Raw genomic sequence first — 20391 nt, 5'->3', positions numbered from 1 at the left:
TACATCCAGTCTGTGCTGTTTGAGTGTCTGAAACTAAGACTTCATCCAGTCTGTGTTGTTTGAGTGTCTGAAACTAAGACTACATCCAGTCTGTGTTGTTTGAGTGTCTGAAACTAAGACTTCATCCAGTCTGTGTTGTTTGAGTGTCTGAAACTAAGACTACATCCAGTCTGTGTTGTTTGAGTGTCTGAAACTAAGACTACATCCAGTCTGTGCTGTTTGAGTGTCTGAAACTAAGACTTCATCCAGTCTGTGCTGTTTGAGTGTCTGAAACTAAGACTACATCCAGTCTGTGTTGTTTGAGTGTCTGAAACTAAGACTTCATCCAGTCTGTGCTGTTTGAGTGTCTGAAACTAAGACTACATCCAGTCTGTGTTGTTTGAGTGTCTGAAACTAAGACTACATCCAGTCTGTGTTGTTTGAGTGTCTGAAACTAAGACTACATCAAGTCTGTGCTGTTTGAGTGTCTGAAACTAAGACTTCATCCAGTCTGTGTTGTTTGAGTGTCTGAAACTAAGACTACATCCAGTCTGTGCTGTTTGAATGTCTGAAACTAAGACTCCATCCAGTCTGTGTTGTTTGAGTGTCTGAAACTAAGACTTCATCCAGTCTGTGCTGTTTGAGTGTCTGAAACTAAGACTCCATCCAGTCTGTGTTGTTTGAGTGTCTGAAACTAAGACTACATCCAGTCTGTGCTGTTTGAGTGTCTAAAACTAAGGCTACATCCAGTCTGTGTTGTTTGAGTGTCTGAAACTAAGACTACATCCAGTCTGTGCTGTTTGAATGTCTGAAACTAAGACTCCATCCAGTCTGTGTTGTTTGAGTGTCTGAAACTAAGACTACATCCAGTCTGTGTTGTTTGAGTGTCTGAAACTAAGGCTACATCCAGTCTGTGTTGTTTGAGTGTCTGAAACTAAGACTACATCCAGTCTGTGCTGTTTGAGTGTCTGAAACTAAGACTCCATCCAGTCTGTGTTGTTTGAGTGTCTGAAACTAAGACTACATCCAGTCTGTGTTGTTTGAGTGTCTGAAACTAAGACTTCATCCAGTCTGTGTTGTTTGAGTGTCTGAAACTAAGACTACATCCAGTCTGTGCTGTTTGAGTGTCTAAAACTAAGACTACATCCAGTCTGTGTTGTTTGAGTGTCTGAAACTAAGACTACATCCAGTCTGTGTTGTTTGAGTGTCTGAAACTAAGACTACATCCAGTCTGTGTTGTTTGAGTGTCTGAAACTAAGACTACATCCAGTCTGTGTTGTTTGAGTGTCTGAAACTAAGACTACATCCAGTCTGTGCTGTTTGAGTGTCTGAAACTAAGACTACATCCAGTCTGTGTTGTTTGAGTGTCTGAAACTAAGACTACATCCAGTCTGTGTTGTTTGAGTGTCTGAAACTAAGACTACATCCAGTCTGTGTTGTTTGAGTGTCTGAAACTAAGACTACATCAAGTCTGTGTTGTTTGAGTGTCTGAAACTAAGACTACATCAAGTCTGTGCTGTTTGAGTGTCTGAAACTAAGACTTCATCCAGTCTGTGTTGTTTGAGTTCATGTCTGAACTAGCTTGTTTTACGTACAGCACAGCCGTCTCCTATGGCCAGATTGCTGTGTACTACTGAGTCATATCTGATGAGCTGCCATTACCTCGGTGCATTTCACACTGTATAATCTAAGATCTGGCTGCAGATTTAAACGTACCATCACGTCTCAATCGACAGCTGTAGGATTAAAATGTCTGCCTTGTTTAAAGACTGAGTCTCTCTACATGGTTGGGCAAAGACTAGAATTACGCTCAGGCGGCTTGAAATGTAGAGGCGTTACCTTAGAGACATATTTTATCTGAAATATTTTCACCATTCATTACCGAGGAGCGACATAGCCCATTGGAATAGTGAATGGGTTTATGGATTTTATTTGAGAACCCTGTGAAACATTGCTTGACAACTTTGATACTAAACCAAGAGAGAGAAATCGAGGTTTTCCTTGTTAATGTGGGATAATGTTGGCTGGGTTGTCAGGTGTTGTGTGTTACCATAGACCCTTCATAGCCCATCATAGGCCCTTCATAGCCCCTTCATAGCACATCATAGGCCCTTCATAGCCCCTTCATAGCACATCATATGCCCTTCATAAGCTCTTAGTCTGCCCTGCTCACCAAGGAAGGCCGACGGCGAGACGGTGCCGTTGCTACGGGAGACCATGACGCTGATGCCTGTCTCCACGAAGGGCACGGAGAACTCCACAGCCTCCGACCTCTCCTTGTTGACGGTCAGGGAGCCAATGGCCATGTCGGCCCGTTTATAAACCACCTGGTGGGCGGGAGGGGAACTGCAGTTAGGAACAGAAAGAAAACGGGCCCATTCACGTTCACAGGCACTCACTTCCAGCTGTCTCAGTAGTAAAATGGTTGCGTTAACGAGATTCGAGGGCGAGTTGAGCGACTGAGGTAGCCTCGCGGAGAGAGAAAAGGGACACCGGCACCGGGTAGAAGGAGCCTAGCACCCGGTGGCTGTGTAAGCACAACAACACACCCTTAGCCGTGCTGGTATATAACATCCCATTCTCTGTTAACCACCCGTATTAATCCCGGCCCTCAGAGGGGGATTGGCTTTCCTGGAAATAACGAGGCATCTGCCCAAGACTCCAACCCAAACACTCCAGTTACTCTTCCATGGGAATACTAATCTATTTGACTTAGTCTCATTCTGTCTCCACATTTACTTTTAGGGGATTTTGAGGAGGAATTGCTTGGCACCCCTTGAATACGTTTTTTTGAATACGAAAAGAAAAAGAGCAGAAGAAATGAATGACCCCTGACCTCCCCGACCATGCCATTCCACTGCCCATCACTCCCCCTCTTCCCATGTCTGCCATTGGTCACCAGGTAGAGGTCATAGGAGAAGCCCACTATTTTGGCCAATCGCTTGAGGACGTCAATGCAGAAGCCTTTGCAGCAGTGCTTCGACGATTTCTCATCCACCGGCACACTGTGGTTACAGAGAGAGAGAGGGGGAGGGAAGGAGAGAAAGACAGGGAGGGAGAGGGTTAGAGACAGGAGGCAGAGGACAGAGAGAAGCAGAAGGGAGACACAGAAGGGCAAGGAGGAATGTATGAATTATTAGCGAGAGCTGTAGTAGCTGGATCAATACTGCCTGTAGGTGGACTGCACATCAGGACAGACAGGAGAGGAGAAGGAGGACTGCATTAAAACAGGATTAAATGCTATTTTTCTGTGTGGGTTACCCTCAGCAGGGGACGAGGAGATGTAACGGGACATACGTGGACTCTTTCCAAGCGTGTAGCTTTACAACAGGGAAGTCGACAGAAAAAGCCTGATGGTAGATCAAAAAGCTACATTTATCTGGGCAAATATCAATGTGTGGTCCCTCCCTGTATGCCTACTATGATAACCCACCAGTCAGTGCAGGTTTTAAGATTCTAATGGAATGTTCAAAGTAGGCTAATTAAATGGGCCAATCTCCCTGAGCAAATCAAACTGATGGAACGTTCAGCAGGCCTTGTTACCAGGCATCAGAGACAGACTGGGAACACACAACACACTCATCAGACCTTTAGAGACCAGGGCAGACTGTGAAACACTGAGTGAGAGTATATAAAAGAGGACAAGAGAGAACATACAACAGCATGTCAATAAGAAAAACGGGCAAAGCACGTGTTTACTGGTTAGACTAAGCTGCATCCAAAAAAGTTACTTTAAGGGGAAACTTCAATCAAAAGTTCACAGGAAACTGCTGAATGTGAGAAAAACAGCAGCGTTGCAGTTCTTGACACACTTAACCCGGTGCACCTGGCACCTACTACCATACCCCGTTCAAAAGGCAGTTATATATTTTATCTTGCCCATTCACCCTCTGAATGACACACACAATCCATTTTAAAACTCAAGGTTTTAAAATTTTTCTTTAACTCCCCTTCATCTACACTGATTGAAGTGGATTCAACAAGTGACATCAATAAGGGATCATAGCTTTCACTTGGTCAGTATATGTCATGGAAAGAGCAGGTGTTCCTAAGGTTTTGTACACTCAGTGTATAAAGACATTTTTAAGTTCAAAGGCTTTATTATTTATTTACCACAATTCAGATGCTAAATCTTTACAACTTCTCTCCAATTATTTTCCCTGAATGCCTCGAGGAGAGAGAATGTTACCCTGTGACATCATACTTTTAGGAGTTATGTCCTTTTTAGTTAGTGTGGATTAAAGCATTGTATATGAAACACACTCTCAGTAAACTATATGAATAATGACGATCAACATGGCTGACCACGATTTTTGAATGAAATTCCCCTTTACACTTATGATAGTTACAACATTTAAACTACGTTGGTTACATGTTGGTCATGGTTAAAACATCTGAATGGTTAGACCATGGTCGGTCATGCTTAAACATCTGCATGGTTAGACCACGGTCGGTCATGCTTAAACATCTGCATGGTTAGACCATGGTCGGTCATGGTAAAACATCTGAATGGTTAGACCATGGTCGGGCATGCTTAAACATCTGCATGGTTAGACCACGGTCGGTCATGGTAAAACATCTGCATGGTTAGACCACGGTCGGTCATGGTAAAACATCTGCATGGTTAGACCATGGTCGGTCATGGTAAAACATCTGCATGGTTAGACCATGGTCGGTCATGGTAAAACATCTGCATGGTTAGACCACGGTCAGGCATGCTTAAACATCTGCATGGTTAGACCACGGTCGGTCATGGTAAAACATCTGCATGGTTAGACCACGGTCGGGCATGCTTAAACATCTGCATGGTTAGACCACGGTCGGTCATGGTAAAACATCTGCATGGTTAGACCACGGTCGGTCATGCTTAAACATCTGCATGGTTAGACCACGGTCGGTCATGTTAAAACATCTGAATGGTTAGACCATGGTCGGTCATGCTTAAACATCTGCATGGTTAGACCACGGTCGGTCATGCTTAAACATCTGCATGGTTAGACCATGGTCGGTCATGCTTAAACATCTGCATGGTTAGACCACGGTCGGTCATGCTTAAACATCTGCATGGTTAGACCACGGTCGGTCATGCTTAAACATCTGCATGGTTAGACCAGGGTAGGTCATGGTTAAATATCTCCATGGTTAGACCAGGGTAGGTCATGGTAAAACATCCGCCCCAGTAGCAGGCCTTACTTGGTGGTGTTGAGCGGTAGTCTGCAGGGCACCGAGTCCCGGATGCAGGAGTTGGTGCCTGGGTCGGCTGGCTCCACAATGACAAAGGGCCTCTCCTCCAGGGTGACCACCTTGAGGTGCTGGGTGTCATCCAGCGGCTTGAGGAAGGAGCCGTAGCGTGAAAAGGGCTGGATGATGAGATCCAGAACACCGTTCTGCCACGTGCCAACCTGCAGGAGATCATTCAGAGACACTTAGGAAGTATACGGAGCGTGAGGTGGAAAAGGGAAACCTTTGTGCGACACAGTGTGTCTCTCTTTCGTTCACCGCGCCGCTTTGTGGTAAGTGCGGCATGTGCTAAACACTTTGAGAGTGTTCCAGTGTCTCAGCGGTCAAGCTAACATAGGAGACTGCATACTGGGGGAAATAAAAACCAGAAGTGACCGCGACCTGTGTTGAAGTGATTCACAAATGAATTCAAGTAAGTCACCGTTTTCTGAAGCACCAATTCATCAGTTCTCCTTTGGGGTCACTTGAAGTTGTCTGGTTTGAATATGACTAGCTACAATGTATTAGTACGTGTACATGTCGACCATGGAATGGCCTACATTTTTTATATTATTATCTTCATATTTTGAATGGTGGTTATGTTATACTATAGGGAACAGTAAGTTACAGTACTATGAAGACTATGAACGCACTGTAAATCATAAGTGGTCTGGTTTTTCCATCATATAATGGTCTGGAGTCAGAAACTGGTCCCAGAGCTCAATCATCCACTGCTTGTTCACTCCCCTCTCCTGATCTGAGCCCAGAGCCCTCAGTAAATATACTCAGAGGAGATGGGAAATGAACTGAAGGAGCACGACCGCAGGGACCATGTTATCATTCTGCTGCAACTGGGTCGGATTAGCCCACCTTGACACTGACAGTACGGAGGCAGTGGTGTAAAGTACTTAAGTAAAAAAAAAATACTTGAAAGTACTACTTAAGATGTTTTTGGGGGTGTCTATACTTTACTTTACTATTTATATGTTTGACAACTTTTACTTTTACTTCACTACACGCCTAAAGAAGATAATGTACTTTTTACTCCTTACATTTTCCCTGACACCCAAATGTACTAGTTACATTTTGAATGCTTAGCAGGACAGGGAAATGATCCAATTCACACACTTGAACATCCCTGGTCATCCCTACTGATGATCTGGTGGAATCACTAAACACACATGCTTGGTTTGTAAAGGATGTCTGAGTGTTGGAGTGTGCCCCTGGCTATCCGTAAATAAATACAAAACAAGACCATCTTGCCATCTGGTTTGCTTAATATAAGGAATTTGAAATGATTCATATTTTACCTTTTGATACTTAAGTATACTTTAGCAATTACATTTACTTTTGATACTTAAGTATATTTAAAACCCAAATACTTTTAGACTTTTACTCAAGTAGTATTTTAATGGATGACATTCACCTTTACTTGAGTCATTTTCCATGAAGATATCTTTACTTCCACTCAAGTATGACGTTTGGGTACTTTTTCTACCGCCGTATAGAGGCGTGTTGAGTGTATCACGATTCATGCTGAACGAATTCTGGGGGTTGTGAATGGATATCAATGGAATCGCTAGGCCTTGAGGCAGCGACGTGGGTCAACATACAGAGTACTGAAAGGTTCGTTGAAAACAGCAGGAATGGAGTGAATGGAGAGCTGAGGCAAGAGCATTAGACGTTGAGTTAGCCTGTTAACAAAAGCTAACAAGGTTTACAAAATGTGAAGGAGGGGTACGTAGGCACATCCGATGGACTGTGATAGTGCGGTTAGCGTGGTTAGCAAGGTGAGGGGAGTGTGTGTGTGTGTGTGTGTGTGTGTGTGTGTGTGTGTGTGTGTGTGTGAGCAAGACTTGACGGGGTGTGGGATGGTGGTTAGCCAGGTTAGCGAGCGTGTCAGCTAATTAGAGGCTAGCGCGTTAACTCACTGACCTCCTCCCAGCCTTTCCCCTCGGTGTAGGAAATCACATCCAGCACTGGATTGGACAGGTAGCCGTCACTGTTGAACGAGTAGTCCCGGCCACTCAGCGTAATGTTACTGAAGAACCTGGAAGACAGGGAATGGAGTGAGAGAATGGCAGACAGAAAGAGAGAAATAGAAACAGGGAAACAGAGAGAAATAGAGGGGCACACTAGATAACTTTCAGCACGGACAGACAGACAGACAGACAGACAGACAGACAGGCAGGCAGGCAGGCAGGCAGGCAGGCAGGCAGGCAGGCAGGCAGGCAGGCAGGCAGAAAAACAAAGAAACGGAGAAGCAAGCTTAATGTTTTAGCTAGAAGTGACAGTGAAGGCAATGAGAGTGGCAGAGAGAGAGAGAGAGCACACAGCCATGCAATCTCCATAGACAAACATTGGCATTCAAATGGCCTTACTGAAGACCTCAGTGACTTTCAATGTGGCACCGTCATAGGACGCCACCTTTCCAACAAGTCAGTTCTTCAAATTTCTGCCCTGCTAGAGCTGCCCCGGTCAACTGTAAGTGCTCTTATTGTGAAGTGGAAACGTCTAGGAGCAACAACAGCTAAGCCGCAAAGTGGTAGGCAACATAAGCTCACAGAACGGGACCACCGAGTGCTGAATCGTATAGCGCATAAAAATCATCTGTCCTTGGTTGCAACACTCACTACCGGGTTCCAAACTGCCTCTGGAAGCAAAGTCAGCACAATAACTGTTCGTTGGGAGCTTCATGAAATGGGTTTCTATGGCTGAGCAGCCGCACACAAGCATAAGATCACCATGCGCAATGCCAAGCGTTGGCGAGGGTGATGTAAAGCTCGCCGCCATTGGACTCTGGAGCAGTGGAAACGCGTTCTCTGGAGTGGTGAATCACACTTCACCATCTGCCAGTCCGACGGATGAATCTTGGTTTGGCGGACGCCAGGAGAACACTACCAGCCCAAATGCATAGTGCCAACTGTAAAGTTTGGTGGAGGAGGAATAATGGTCTGGGGCTGTTTTTCATGGTTCGGGCTAGGCCCCTTAGTTCCAGTGAAGGGAAATCTTAATGCTACAGCATACAATGACATTCTAGATGATTCTGTGCTTCCAACTTTGTGGCAAAAGTTTGGAGAAGGCCCTTTCCAGTTTCAGCATGACAATGCCCCCGTGCACAAAGCAAGGTCCATACAGAAATGTTTTTTCGAGTTCAGTGTGGAAGAACTTGACTGGCCTGCAGAGCCCTGACCTCAACCCCATTGAACACCTTTGGGATGAATTGGAACACCGACTGTGAGCCAGGCCTAATCACCCAACATCAGTGCCCGACCTCACTAATGACCTTGTTGCTGAATGGAAGCAAGTCCCCGTAGTAATGTTCCAACATCTAGTGGAAAGCCTTCCCAGAAGAGTGGAGGCTGTAATAGAAGCAAAGGGGGGGACCAACTCCATACTAATGCCCATGATTTTGGAATGAAATGTTCAATGAGCAGGTGTCCACATACTTTTGGCCATGTCATTTATCTTCCATGTGTCTTCAGCTACAAGCTTTGTACTTGAAAGGTACAACAAATGGAAGGGGGAGAGTGGCAGAGTGGCAGGGTGAGAGACAACAGGACGCAGGTGGGCTGTTAGGCACTACACTAGAGATCTCTCTATGTCCCAAGCTGCTTGTTATTGTGTTCCAGCCGGGTACAGTTACAGGCAGCGACGTGACATGAAATGTAAATAAATCAATGACTTGATGAACAAAACATGTGAACTTGCCTCTCAAGAGAGGGCTTTAGAGTACCAGAGTTCTACAAAAGGCAGGTAGTTTCTGCATATCACATGGATAATGTGCAGTGTGTGTGTTTGAGACTTGCAAAGACTGCAGTATGCAGAGATGTAGGGTAGGCAGGCTATTTTCCATCATCTTCAACACATCTGTAACTCTTTGATATCGAGAGTGCTAATGGCTTCCTAGCCCCATTCTGATAATCAGGGGTAAAAGCTATAAAGCAAACCACACTAGCTGTTGGCTTTCATGTGGAATATTTTTGCTGTTAGGGGTAGTCTGTCTGTTGCATAGTCTGAGATGCTTCTGTGTCACCATGACAACACTGCACCTAAAAGCACCATTCACAGAGGACGCCGCCAGTCAGATAGAATGTTAAAAACCCAACACCGGTTTTGTTTTTCTCTCCTGTCCTTCGAAAGGCATTTGGAATTTGTCGGCAGCGCTTTCTTGTTTTCATGATGCAGCAATTGTTGATTGAAGATGCCCTCATTTCATTTTCCACTTTCATATTTATTTTGGCCATTATTTATACGAGGCTGTCACATAAAAAGCCTACTACACAATATGAGATTTTTTATTTACGTCTCAAACACTGCCCTCTCATTGACTTCCCAAGAGAAATGAGCTGAACTATGATTTATAATTGATGGGTTTTTCAATATCATACAGTCGGAGGAATTATACGCATTCCGGCGCATGGTCAGACCGGCTGGAGCCCTGTGGCATGGCTTTGGGTTATGTTGGTTTTCATATCCATCCTGTTGCTACTGTACATACAACGGGCAATGATGGCATGCAAAGTAATGCAATGCAATGCAATGCAAATGAGCTAGAGGGCCTTATACAGTATGTATGGAAGAGCTGTGTGAAGAAGTCATAAAGGGTTTCATTACTTTTTTATGACACCCACACCCTATTACACACAATCCCGGTCGCAAGCGATTCGTCAAAGCAAGCCCGTGAAGAGAACACTGACCCAAGCATAGAGAAATGAAAGTAGGAAACGCCCTTGGTCTCTATTCTACATTCAAATGATCCCTTTATGGTTTGGAAAATCTCCTGACCCCAAAAAATCTCCTGACCAATATGGAACTATTCATCCCACCGTATGGTAGTCGCTTTTCTTATTTGATGACAAAAGACAATGTTAGCATTCGCTTCAACTCTGCAATGCCGCTGATCGCTCTTGGTGAGTGCCATGTTGTCATGGCGACACACAGTCATTGACATTACATGTGTTCCCTCTGATGCCGAACATTGTGAGGTGAACAAACAACCAGAAGCTACGGACTATTTGAATGTAGATTTGTCTCCCGTGCCGGAGACAAAGACAACTCATAATGGCTAATGCATTCAGACAGAGAGAGAAGGAGTCAGGGATAGAGAGAGCGAGAGAGAGAGAGAGAGGAGTCAGGGATAGAGAGAGAGAGAGAGAGAGAGAGAGAGAGAGAAGCCAGGAAAGAGAGCGAGAGGATAGGCAGAGAGGGAAAGAGAGTGGAGAGAGAGAAGGAGTCAGGGATAGAGAGAGAGAGAGAGAGAGAGAGAGAGAGAGAGAGAGAGAGAAGCCAGGAAAGAGAGCGAGAGGATAGGCAGAGAGGGAAAGAGAGTGGAGAGAGAGAGAGAGAGAAAGAAGGGATGGAGGGTTTGGGGAGGGTGACTAGCTGTTTAAACATCAGACAACATTCAGTCGGATTTTAATGTACTCTCTTTTGAGCTACATTAGTATGTGCCCTCTTTATTAGATTCTCCCATGCCTTACTGATGCCAGCTTCTTCATTAGAAGGAAACTGGACGGGCCAAGTGGTGGTGGTGGGGGAGGGGGGGGGGGCTGTTCGTGGCTGTGTGTAACTGCCTCCGATATTTCTACCCTGCATTACACCACCATAACCAATTATCCAATTTACATGTAAAACGATGCCGCATCAGATCCCTTTTAGAGTCAGGCCAAGGGAGGAGGGGGTGGGGAGAGGGATGAGACGGAGTGATGAGAAAAAGAGAGAGAGCCAGGGAGAAAGAGAGGAGAGAGAGGGCTGCGAACTGACAATAGATGGGAGAGCGTGGGAGGGAAGGAGCGAGGATGGGATGGAGGGGAGAAAGAATGAGATTAGATTGAGGATGAAATGGAATGGTGTAATAAAAACAAACCATAAAGAGCATAGCGGTGGGAGAGACAGAGGGAGGAGGGAGAGGGAGGGGTGCAGGGATGAGAGAGGAGCAGAGAGGTACAGAAGGGGATGCAGGAAAAATAATTGTGAGATAAAGCGGGGAGAGTGGTGGGAGGTGGATAATTGTAGTATTACCCTGACTGGTCAAAGAAATGCATTAAAGAGACCCATTATAGCTGATACATTAACAATGAATGAACAGTAAGTGGATATTTTTTTTTGGTAATGTATTATCTAAGTCTTTGGTTACACTTTATTTTGATAGTCCATCTGTAGATGCTCTATAGACTATAGTCCCTTCAGAAAGTATTCACACCCCTTGACTTTTCCCACATTTTCTTGTTACAGACTGGATTTAAAATGGATTCAATGGAGATTTTTTTTTTTTTAATAATGTCAGATTTTTGGTAATAATGTCAAAGTGGAATTATGTTTTTAGACATTTTTGCAAATTAATTAAAAATGAAAAGCTTAAATGTCTTGTCGATAAGTATCCAACCCCTTTGTTATGGTAAGCCTACATTTTTTCAGGAGAAAAAAATTGCTTAACAAGTCACACAATAAGTTGCACTCTGTGTGCAATAATAGTGTTCAACACGATTTTTGAATGATTGACTACCTCATCTCTGTACCCCACACATTCAATTATCTGTAAGGTCCCTCAGTCGAGCAGTGAATTTCAAACACAGATTCAACCACAAAGACCAGCGATGTCTTCCAATGCCTCGCAAAGAAGACCACCTATTGGTAGATGGATAAAACATTTAGTAAAAAAAGCAGACATTGAATATCTGCATCGTGAAGTTATTAATTACACTTTGGATGGTGAATCAATACACCCAGTCACTACAAAGATACAGGCGTCCTTTCTAACTCAGTTGTCGGAGAGGAAGGAAACCGCTCTGGGATTTCACCATGAGGCCCACGGTGACTTTAAAACAGTTACAGAGTTTTGTTACAGAGTTTAATGGCTGTGATAGGAGAAAACTGAGGATGGATCAACAACATTGTAGTTACTCTACAATACTAACCTAATTCACTGAGTGAAAAGAAGGACACCTGTACAGAATAAAAATGTTCCTAAACATGCCTTCTGTTTGCAACAAGGCACTAAAGTAATACTGCAAAAAAATGTGGCAAAGCAATTCACTTTTTGTCCTGAATACAAAAGTGTTATGTTTGGGGCAAATGAAATACAACACACACACAGTACCACTCTCCCTATTTTCAATTATAGTGGTGGCTGCATCGTGCAATGGTATGCTTGTAATCACTAAGGACTGGGCAGTTTTTCAGGATAACAAATTAACGGACTGGAGCTAAGCACAGGCAAACCTGGTTCAGTCTGCTTTCCACCAGACACTGGGAGATGAATTCACATTTCAGCAGGACAATAACCTAAAACACAAGGCCAAATCTACAATGTAGTTGCTTACCAATAAGACAGTGAATGTTCTTGAGTGGCTGAGTTACAGTTTTGTCTTAAATCTGCTTGAAAATATACAGCAAGACCTAAAAAGGATTGTCTAGCAATGATCAACAACCAATTTGACAGAGAATGAAGAATTTTGAAAAGAATAATGGGTAAATGTTGCACATCCAAGGTGTGGAAAGCTCTTAGAGACTTACCCAGAAAGATTCACAGCTGTAACCGCTGCCAAAGGTGCTTCTACAAAGTAGTGACTCGGGGGTTTGAATAATTATGTAAATTTGATATTTTGGGAATTTCATTTTCAATAAATTTGCCAACATTTCTAAAAACATGTTTTCCCTTTGTCATTATGGAGTAGGTTGTGTAGAAAATGTGGTATAAGGCAAGGGGTATGAATACTTTCTGAAGGAACTGTATCTACAGAGTATCAGTATCTTTTCAACTAACAACCTACTAACCCTGACCCTGACCCTTACCCTAACCCTGACCCTGACCTTGACCCTAACCCTAACCCTGACCCTTACCCTAACCCTAACCCTAACCCTAAACTTAATCCTAGCCCAGTGGTCACTAACCGGTCCCAATCGACTGGTCATCTCCAAGGAATTTCTAGTCGATCACCCAACATTTCTGTAAAAAACCCAATGGTAAAGCCTTGCGTTCTTCAATTTTTTATTTGTTTTGTGCTGTTGGTGGTAGGTGCACTTGATTCAGCAGCCCTAGTGCTGTTGGTGGTAGGTGCACTTGATTCAGCAGCCCTAGTGCTGTTGGTGGTAGGTGCACTTGATTCAGCAGCCCTAGTGCTGTTGGTGGTAGGTGCACTTGATTCAGCAGCCCTAGTGCTGTTGGTGGTAGGTGCACTTGATTCAGCAGCCCTAGTGCTGTTGGTGGTAGGTGCACTTGATTCAGCAGCCCTAGTGCTGTTGGTGGTAGGTGCACTTGATTCAGCAGCCCTAGCGCCGGACAGGCAAAGTGTTCCCATTTTGAACCATTTCATGTGTCTGAAGGTAGAACTCCGCCTACCCGGCAGGCCCAGAGAGCAAATCAAGTGTACCTACAGTCCTACCGCTGGCCAATCAGAGAGCTCAGATCACCGTGTCTGCACAGTTTCCTCGAGCCATAGACTGTAAAAAGAAGAATACAGCAAGAGCTGCTGTTTTGATGAGTAATTTCATGTTGAAGTTATTCAGCACTGTCAACACTTTTACAAGCTACAAAATGCACGTTCTCCCTACTTCCACTTACGCTACAACCAGCACTGCAGCTGCAATTAATGAGTAAATCAATGTGTTCCGACTTTCTCTGGTCATAGGAGTAACAACATGAATTGGTGCACGAGGCAGAAATAATGCAGTGCGACTTGAGTTTCGCCATCAGCTAGAAGACTGTGTCCCCTTTTCTCCGACTGACTATCAGAATCAGGCCATCAGTCCAGTAAAAAAATTAAGAAGCTAATTATTATGCTGTGCATCACAAGTAATACAACAAATTATCATATGATCACATACCATTCTTTTTTTAAATATAATTTCAAAATGGTCTGAGAAGAACAACAATGGCAGGGCAATTCAAGCATAGCCAATATGCAGTGTATTGGGCCTATAGCTTACTGCACAAACCTCATTGCTACAAAACTGGGTTAAAACATTTTTTTCTGGGGGGGGGGTATTTTATCCCCTTTATCTCCCCAATTACAATCTTGTCTCACTGCTGAAACTCCCCAACGGGCTTGGGAGAGGCGAAGGTCGAGTCATGCCTCCTCCAAAACATAACCCACCAAACCGCACTTCTTAACACCCGCCCGCTTAACCTGGAAGCTAGCTGCACCAATGTGTCGGAGGAAACACAGTTTAAATGACGACTGAAGTCAGCCTGCAGGTGCCCAGCTCGCCACAAGGAGATGCTAGAGCACAATGAGCCAAGTAAAGACCCCCGGCCAATTGTGCGCCGCCCTATGGGACTCCCGGTCAGTTGCGACACAGACTGGGATTGAACCCGGTTCTGTAGTGACGCCACTCGGGTGGCCCCAGAACTGTTATTAATAGGTTAACGTTGCTTACGTTTTTTTAACTCATGTTTAAAAGAAATCTAGCTTGATTCGCATAGAAAAGTAATGTATCTTAAACTTGATTCGCATAGAAAAGTCATGTATCTTCAACTTGATTCGCATAGAAAAGTCACGTATCTTCAACTTGATTCACATAGAAAAGTAATGTATCTTCAACTTGATTCGCATAGAAAAGTCATATCTTCAACTTGATTTGCATAGAAAAGTAATGTATCTTCAACTTGATTCGCATAGAAAAGTAATGTATCTTCAACTTGATTCGCATAGAAAAGTAATGTATCTTCAACTTGATTCGCATAGAAAAGTCATATCTTCAACTTGATTTGCATAGAAAAGTAATGTATCTTCAACTTGATTCGCATAGAAAAGTAATGTATCTTCAACTTGATTCGCATAGAAAAGTCATATCTTCAACTTGATTTGCATAGAAAAGTCATGTATCTTCAACTTGATTCGCATGGACGCAAGAAGTCATCTTTAACTTGATTAGCAGGGACTCAACCAGGCTTGTATCTTTAACTTGATTCACAAATGAACATGGTTCATGCATTGTTAATTCAACACAGGAACATGGCTCATTACTTTATTCTGACACATACTCTATAAGGACGGACACGGACATACAGCATGTACACATGGCTCATGTATCTTTCAGCCAAGTGTACTGAATGAATGACATGAGGGGGACTTGGAGGAGTCAACTATGAGACACGGCTGACAGGCAGCAAAAGACAGACGGAGGGAGATACAAAGACTTCTCATACGCAACCGGGAACCAGTCATGGAGAGAGAGAGACAATGAGAGAGGGAGAGAGAGCGAGCGAGAGAGGGGTTGAGGTGTTCCAGCTGTTGATGGGGAGAGAGAGGCAGACGAGGGGGAGAAACAGAGAGAGAGAGAGAGCGAGAGAGGGGTTGAGGTGTTCCAGCTGTTGATGGGGAGAGAGAGGCAGACGAGGGGGAGAAACAGAGAGAGAGAGAGAGAGAGAGAGAGGCAGAGACTGACAGAGAGACAATCACAGACGACAGAGTAAGGCAGACAGAGAGAGAGAGGAAGAGATAGAAAGAGAGAGGGGGAAGAACGAGAAGTGAGAGAAGGAAAGGCATAGACACACTGAGGATAGAGAGAAGCAGACGGACAGAAAGAGGCAGGCAGAGAAATAGAGAGAGAAGGAGAGAGCGAGAGAGAGAGAGAGAGAGAGAGAGACAGAAGCAGCCAGCAGTAGCAAGTGACACTCCTCCACCACAGAGGAGAAGTTCTAAAGAAGAAGTTCTGAAGGAGAAGATCTGAATGAACACATCCGCTGTCCTCACCTGATCCTGTCTGGCACCCTCTGCGTCTGGTTGCCATCTGTCTGGCAGTTGCCTGCGAAGTAGTGTGGCCCTCGAGCCCAGCCGTACTCCTTCCTCAGAGCCATGGCTCCGTGGGTCAGCACAGACACCCCTTTGGCGATCCTCCGGCGGGGCTCGTCTCTCCAGCCCTGCGGCCGCACTGCGAACAGGGCCTTGGGGAGGCCCTCCAGGCCAAGGCCGGACAGGGCTGGCCCCACGGCGAACCACATGTGGGAGTGTCCGGCCTGACCCGAGGCCCAGGCCGCCTTGAAGATCAGCGCGGCCTCCTCCTGGGAGCAGTAGAGGAGACGCACCTGGAAAGAGCGGGGGAGGAGAAAGAGGGGGAGAGAGCGAGTGGTTAAGTGGGAGTCTTGTTGTAGCGAACTGGGTCAAATGATGTCAGTCACACTGTGGCAGTTTTGGGGATGCTGACCCCATCCACTGCCTTCTTTGAAAACATCTCAACTCAGACCATTTCCCATTCAGGCTGCAGCAGTGGATAGTGTTTGGCGTGAAATGTTATATCGTTACATAATTTCTGTTTCTTTTTGTCCATTCTCCTATTTCTTCTTTACATACACTATATATACAAAAGTATGTGGACACCCCTTCAAATTAGTGGATTCGGCTATTTCAGCCACACCCATTCCTGACAGGTGTATACAATTGAGCACACAGCCATGCTCACTACCGAGTTCCAAACTGCCTCTGGAAGCAACGTCAGCACAAGAGCTGTTCGTCGGGTGCCTCATGAAATGGGTTTCCATGGCCAAGCAGCCGCACACAAGCATAAGATCACCATGCACAATGCCAAGTGTCGACTGGATTGGTGTAAAGCTCGCCGCCATTGGACTCTGGAGCAATGGAAACGCGTTCTCTGGGGTGATGAATCACGCTTCACCATCTGGCAGTCCGACGGACGAATCTGGGTTTGGCGGATACCAGGAGAACACTACCTGCCCCAATGCATTGTTCCAACTGTAAAGTTTGGTGGAGGAGGAATAATGGTCTGGGGCTGTTTTTCATGGTTCGGGCTAGGCCCCTTAGTTCCAGTGATGGGGAAATCGTAACACTACAGCATACAGTGACATTCCAGACGATTCTGTGCTTCCAACTTTGTGGCAACAGTTTGGGGAAGGCCATTTCCTGTTTCAGCATGACATTGCCCCCGTGTACAATGCGAAGTCCATTCAGAAATGGTTGGTCAAGATCAGTGTGGAAGAACTTGACTGGCCTGCAGAGAGCCCTGACCTCAACCCCATCGAACACCTTTGGGATGAATTGGAACGGCGACTGCGAGCCAGGCCTAATCGCCCAACATCAGTGCCTTGACCTCACTAATGCTCTTGTGGCTGAATGGAAGCAAGTCCCTGCAGCAATGTTCCAACATCTAGTGGAAAGCTTTCCCAGAAGAGTGGAGGCTGTTATAGCAGCAATGGGGGAACCAACTCCATATTAATGTTAATGATTTTGGAATGACGAGCAGGTGTCCACATACTGTTGGTCATGTAGTGTATGTCAAAACACCATCTACAGCTGGATTTCAATTACAATTACAATTTCATTTATGTTTTGAGGTTGGACTTTAGCACGTACTGCACGTTAGCACGTTAGCACGTTGGGCGCACCGATTGGTGTCACCTCGTTAGTCAGTATGTTTTACACCTGTGCTGGTTGCCGTCTCATTAGTGGGAAGGTGTTTCACCTGTGCTGGCCCAGTTGCTATTTAAGAGTGGTTAGCCCAGTGTTCCTGTGGTCTCGAGAGATGTGGAGGGTTAACACCTTTAGTTGGCTCGCCCTACTGCTAGAAAAACAATCCTTTATCTGATCTTCCCTGTTTTTGTTTTGCTCCACTTTTATGCTTGGCTTCCTGACTTTAAGTCTGGTGTGAGTTTTGTTTGCCTCTAAGTGGGCAAATTTAGTGGGAGCTCATGGTGTGTGTCTTTTAGGTTGCAGTTGTTGTTGCTAGACAACTTTCAGTGGACACCCTCATGAGTGTCTTTTGGAACCCCTCCTAAATCCCCACCTGGGTTGGTTGTTGTCAGTGACTCTTTGTTAGTTCCCCTTTTTGAGCAACAATTTTTGGTTTTCTTGCTGGGGAATTTAACAAAATGGGGGCTCATCCAGGATCTTGTTTCCCATCAGTAAGGTAGTCGCTCTAATCACCTACTCTGAAGCTCTGTTGTGTTCAGAATAGCCTTTTGTGGTAGAGTTTCTGTCACTGCCATCCACCCTGAGGGGTTATAAGAATGGGAGAATCAGTTTGAAAGTTGCACAAACACACCGGCTTATAAAACTAAAGCCATGGACTTTAAGTTGGAAGTATTTGTGGAAAACCCTATGAAATACTAGATAAATATACAAAGGTGAATCTGCTCATCATTGCAAAGTATTATGCCAAAGTGGCATCTGGCGATCCAAAAGCAGTAGTCATAGAGTTGATTGGTACTGCTTTGGTGGAGGAGGAAATCCTTCCGGAGAGGGAGGTTGATGAAAAGGGTCCTACGGGTGGCAGAGTACATCCCGTAGATGTGCAACTAAGAGAGATAGAACTAAAGGCAAAGTTGGAACAACAAAAATTAGAGCGTGAACAACAGACATTAGAGCGTGAACAACAGACATTAGAGCGTGAACAACAGACATTAGAGCGTGAACAACAGACATTAGAGCTTGAACAACAAACATTAGAGTGTGAACAACTGACAGAGTGTGAACAACATACATTAGAGTATGAACAACAGACATTAGAGTGTGAAAAACAGACAGAGTATGAAAATATGTCATTAGTGTGTGAACAACTGACATTAGAGTGTGAACAACAGACGTTATAGCTTGAACAACAGACAGAGTATGAACAACTGACATTAGAGGGTGAACAACAGACATTAGAGGGTGAACAACAGACAGAGCGTGAACAGCAGACATTGGAGCTTGAACAACAGACATTGGAGCTTGAATAACAGCCATTGGAGCTTGAACAACAGACATTGGAGCTTGAACAACAGACATTAGAGCGTGAACAACAGACAGAGTGTGAACAACATACATTAGAGTATGAACAACAGACATTAGAGTGTGAAAAACAGACAGAGTATGAAAATATGTCATTAGTGTGTGAACAACTGACATTAGAGTGTGAACAACAGACGTTATAGCTTGAACAACAGACAGAGTATGAACAACTGACATTAGAGGGTGAACAACAGACATTAGAGGGTGAACAACAGACAGAGCGTGAACAGCAGACATTGGAGCTTGAACAACAGACATTGGAGCTTGAACAACAGACATTGGAGCTTGAACAACAGACATTGGAGCTTGAACAACAGACATTAGAGAGTGAACAACAGACATTAGAGCGTGACCAACAGACATTAGAGCTTGAACAACAGACATTAGAGCGTGAACAACAGACATTAGAGCGTGAACAACAGACATTGGAGCTTGAACAACAGACATTAGAGAGTGAACAACAGACATTAGAGCGTGAACAAGACATTAGAGCTTGAACAGCAGACATTAGAGCGTGAACAACAGACATTGGAGCTTGAACAACAGACATTAGAGAGTGAACAACAGACATTAGAGCGTGAACAACAGACATTGGAGCTTGAACAACAGACATTAGAGCGTGAACAACAGACATTAGAGCGTGAACAACAGACATTAGAGCGTGAACAACAGACATTGGAGCTTGAACAACAGACATTAGAGCGTGAACAGCAGACATTAGAGCGTGAACAACAGACATTAGAGCGTGAACAACAGACATTGGAGCGTGGACAACAGACATTGGAGCTTGAACAACAGACATTAGAGCGTGAACAGCAGACATTAGAGCGTGAACAGCAGACATTAGAGCTTGAACAACAGACATTCGAGCGTGAACAAGAGAAATTAGAGCTTGAACAACAGACATTAGAGCGTGAACAGCAGACATTAGAGCGTGAACAGCAGACATTAGAGCGTGAACAACAGACATTCGAGCTTGAACAACAGACATTTGAGCGTGAACAAGAGAAATTAGAGCTTGAACAACAGACAGCACTTGAACGACAGAAAGTCGTGCTTGAGCACAAAGAAAGAGAACGTGCAGGCAGACTAGAGCAAGAACAAGAAGAACGTGTGCATGCCATTTGATTAAGAGAGATGGATCTGGAAGCCCTCCCAATCCAGTCAGGCCATCCTGCACCCTCATCAGAGTTTAATCTTGGACGGAATAGCCGGCTTGTACCGCCTTTCAACGAAAAGGAGGTGGATGTATATTTTACTCTGTTTGAGCGGATTGCCACATCCCTAAAATGGCTGCAAGATATTTGGTCACTGCTCCTTCAAAGTGTTCTTGTGGGAAAAGCTCAGAGAGTGTACGCCGCTTCATCTCTTAACCAGAGTTCAGATTATGCCACTGTTAAAGCTGCTATCCCTCAGGCTTACGAGTTGGTCCCAGAAGCATACAGACGACAGTTCCATACAG

At 44.7% G+C, this 20391-nt stretch overlaps 1 protein-coding gene across 1 annotated transcript in view; it reads right to left on the bottom strand.

The window, feature by feature from the left end:
• The window catches only part of grin2da (glutamate receptor, ionotropic, N-methyl D-aspartate 2D, a), a 58237-nt gene that overhangs the window by 17332 nt on the left and 20514 nt on the right, over positions 1-20391 (bottom strand). Inside the window, exons 5-9 of the mRNA XM_029731079.1 lie at positions 15900-16231; positions 7135-7249; positions 5173-5381; positions 2816-2984; positions 2153-2306 (exon numbers count right to left, since the gene is read on the bottom strand). Of these exons, the coding sequence (XP_029586939.1) occupies positions 2153-2306; positions 2816-2984; positions 5173-5381; positions 7135-7249; positions 15900-16231 (979 nt within the window). The remainder of the gene's footprint in view (positions 1-2152; positions 2307-2815; positions 2985-5172; positions 5382-7134; positions 7250-15899; positions 16232-20391) is intronic.

The sequence above is a fragment of the Salmo trutta genome, chromosome 34, assembly GCF_901001165.1.
Source record: "Salmo trutta chromosome 34, fSalTru1.1, whole genome shotgun sequence".
NCBI lineage: Eukaryota > Metazoa > Chordata > Actinopteri > Salmoniformes > Salmonidae > Salmo > Salmo trutta.
This window is presented reverse-complemented; position numbering and strand designations above follow the sequence as displayed.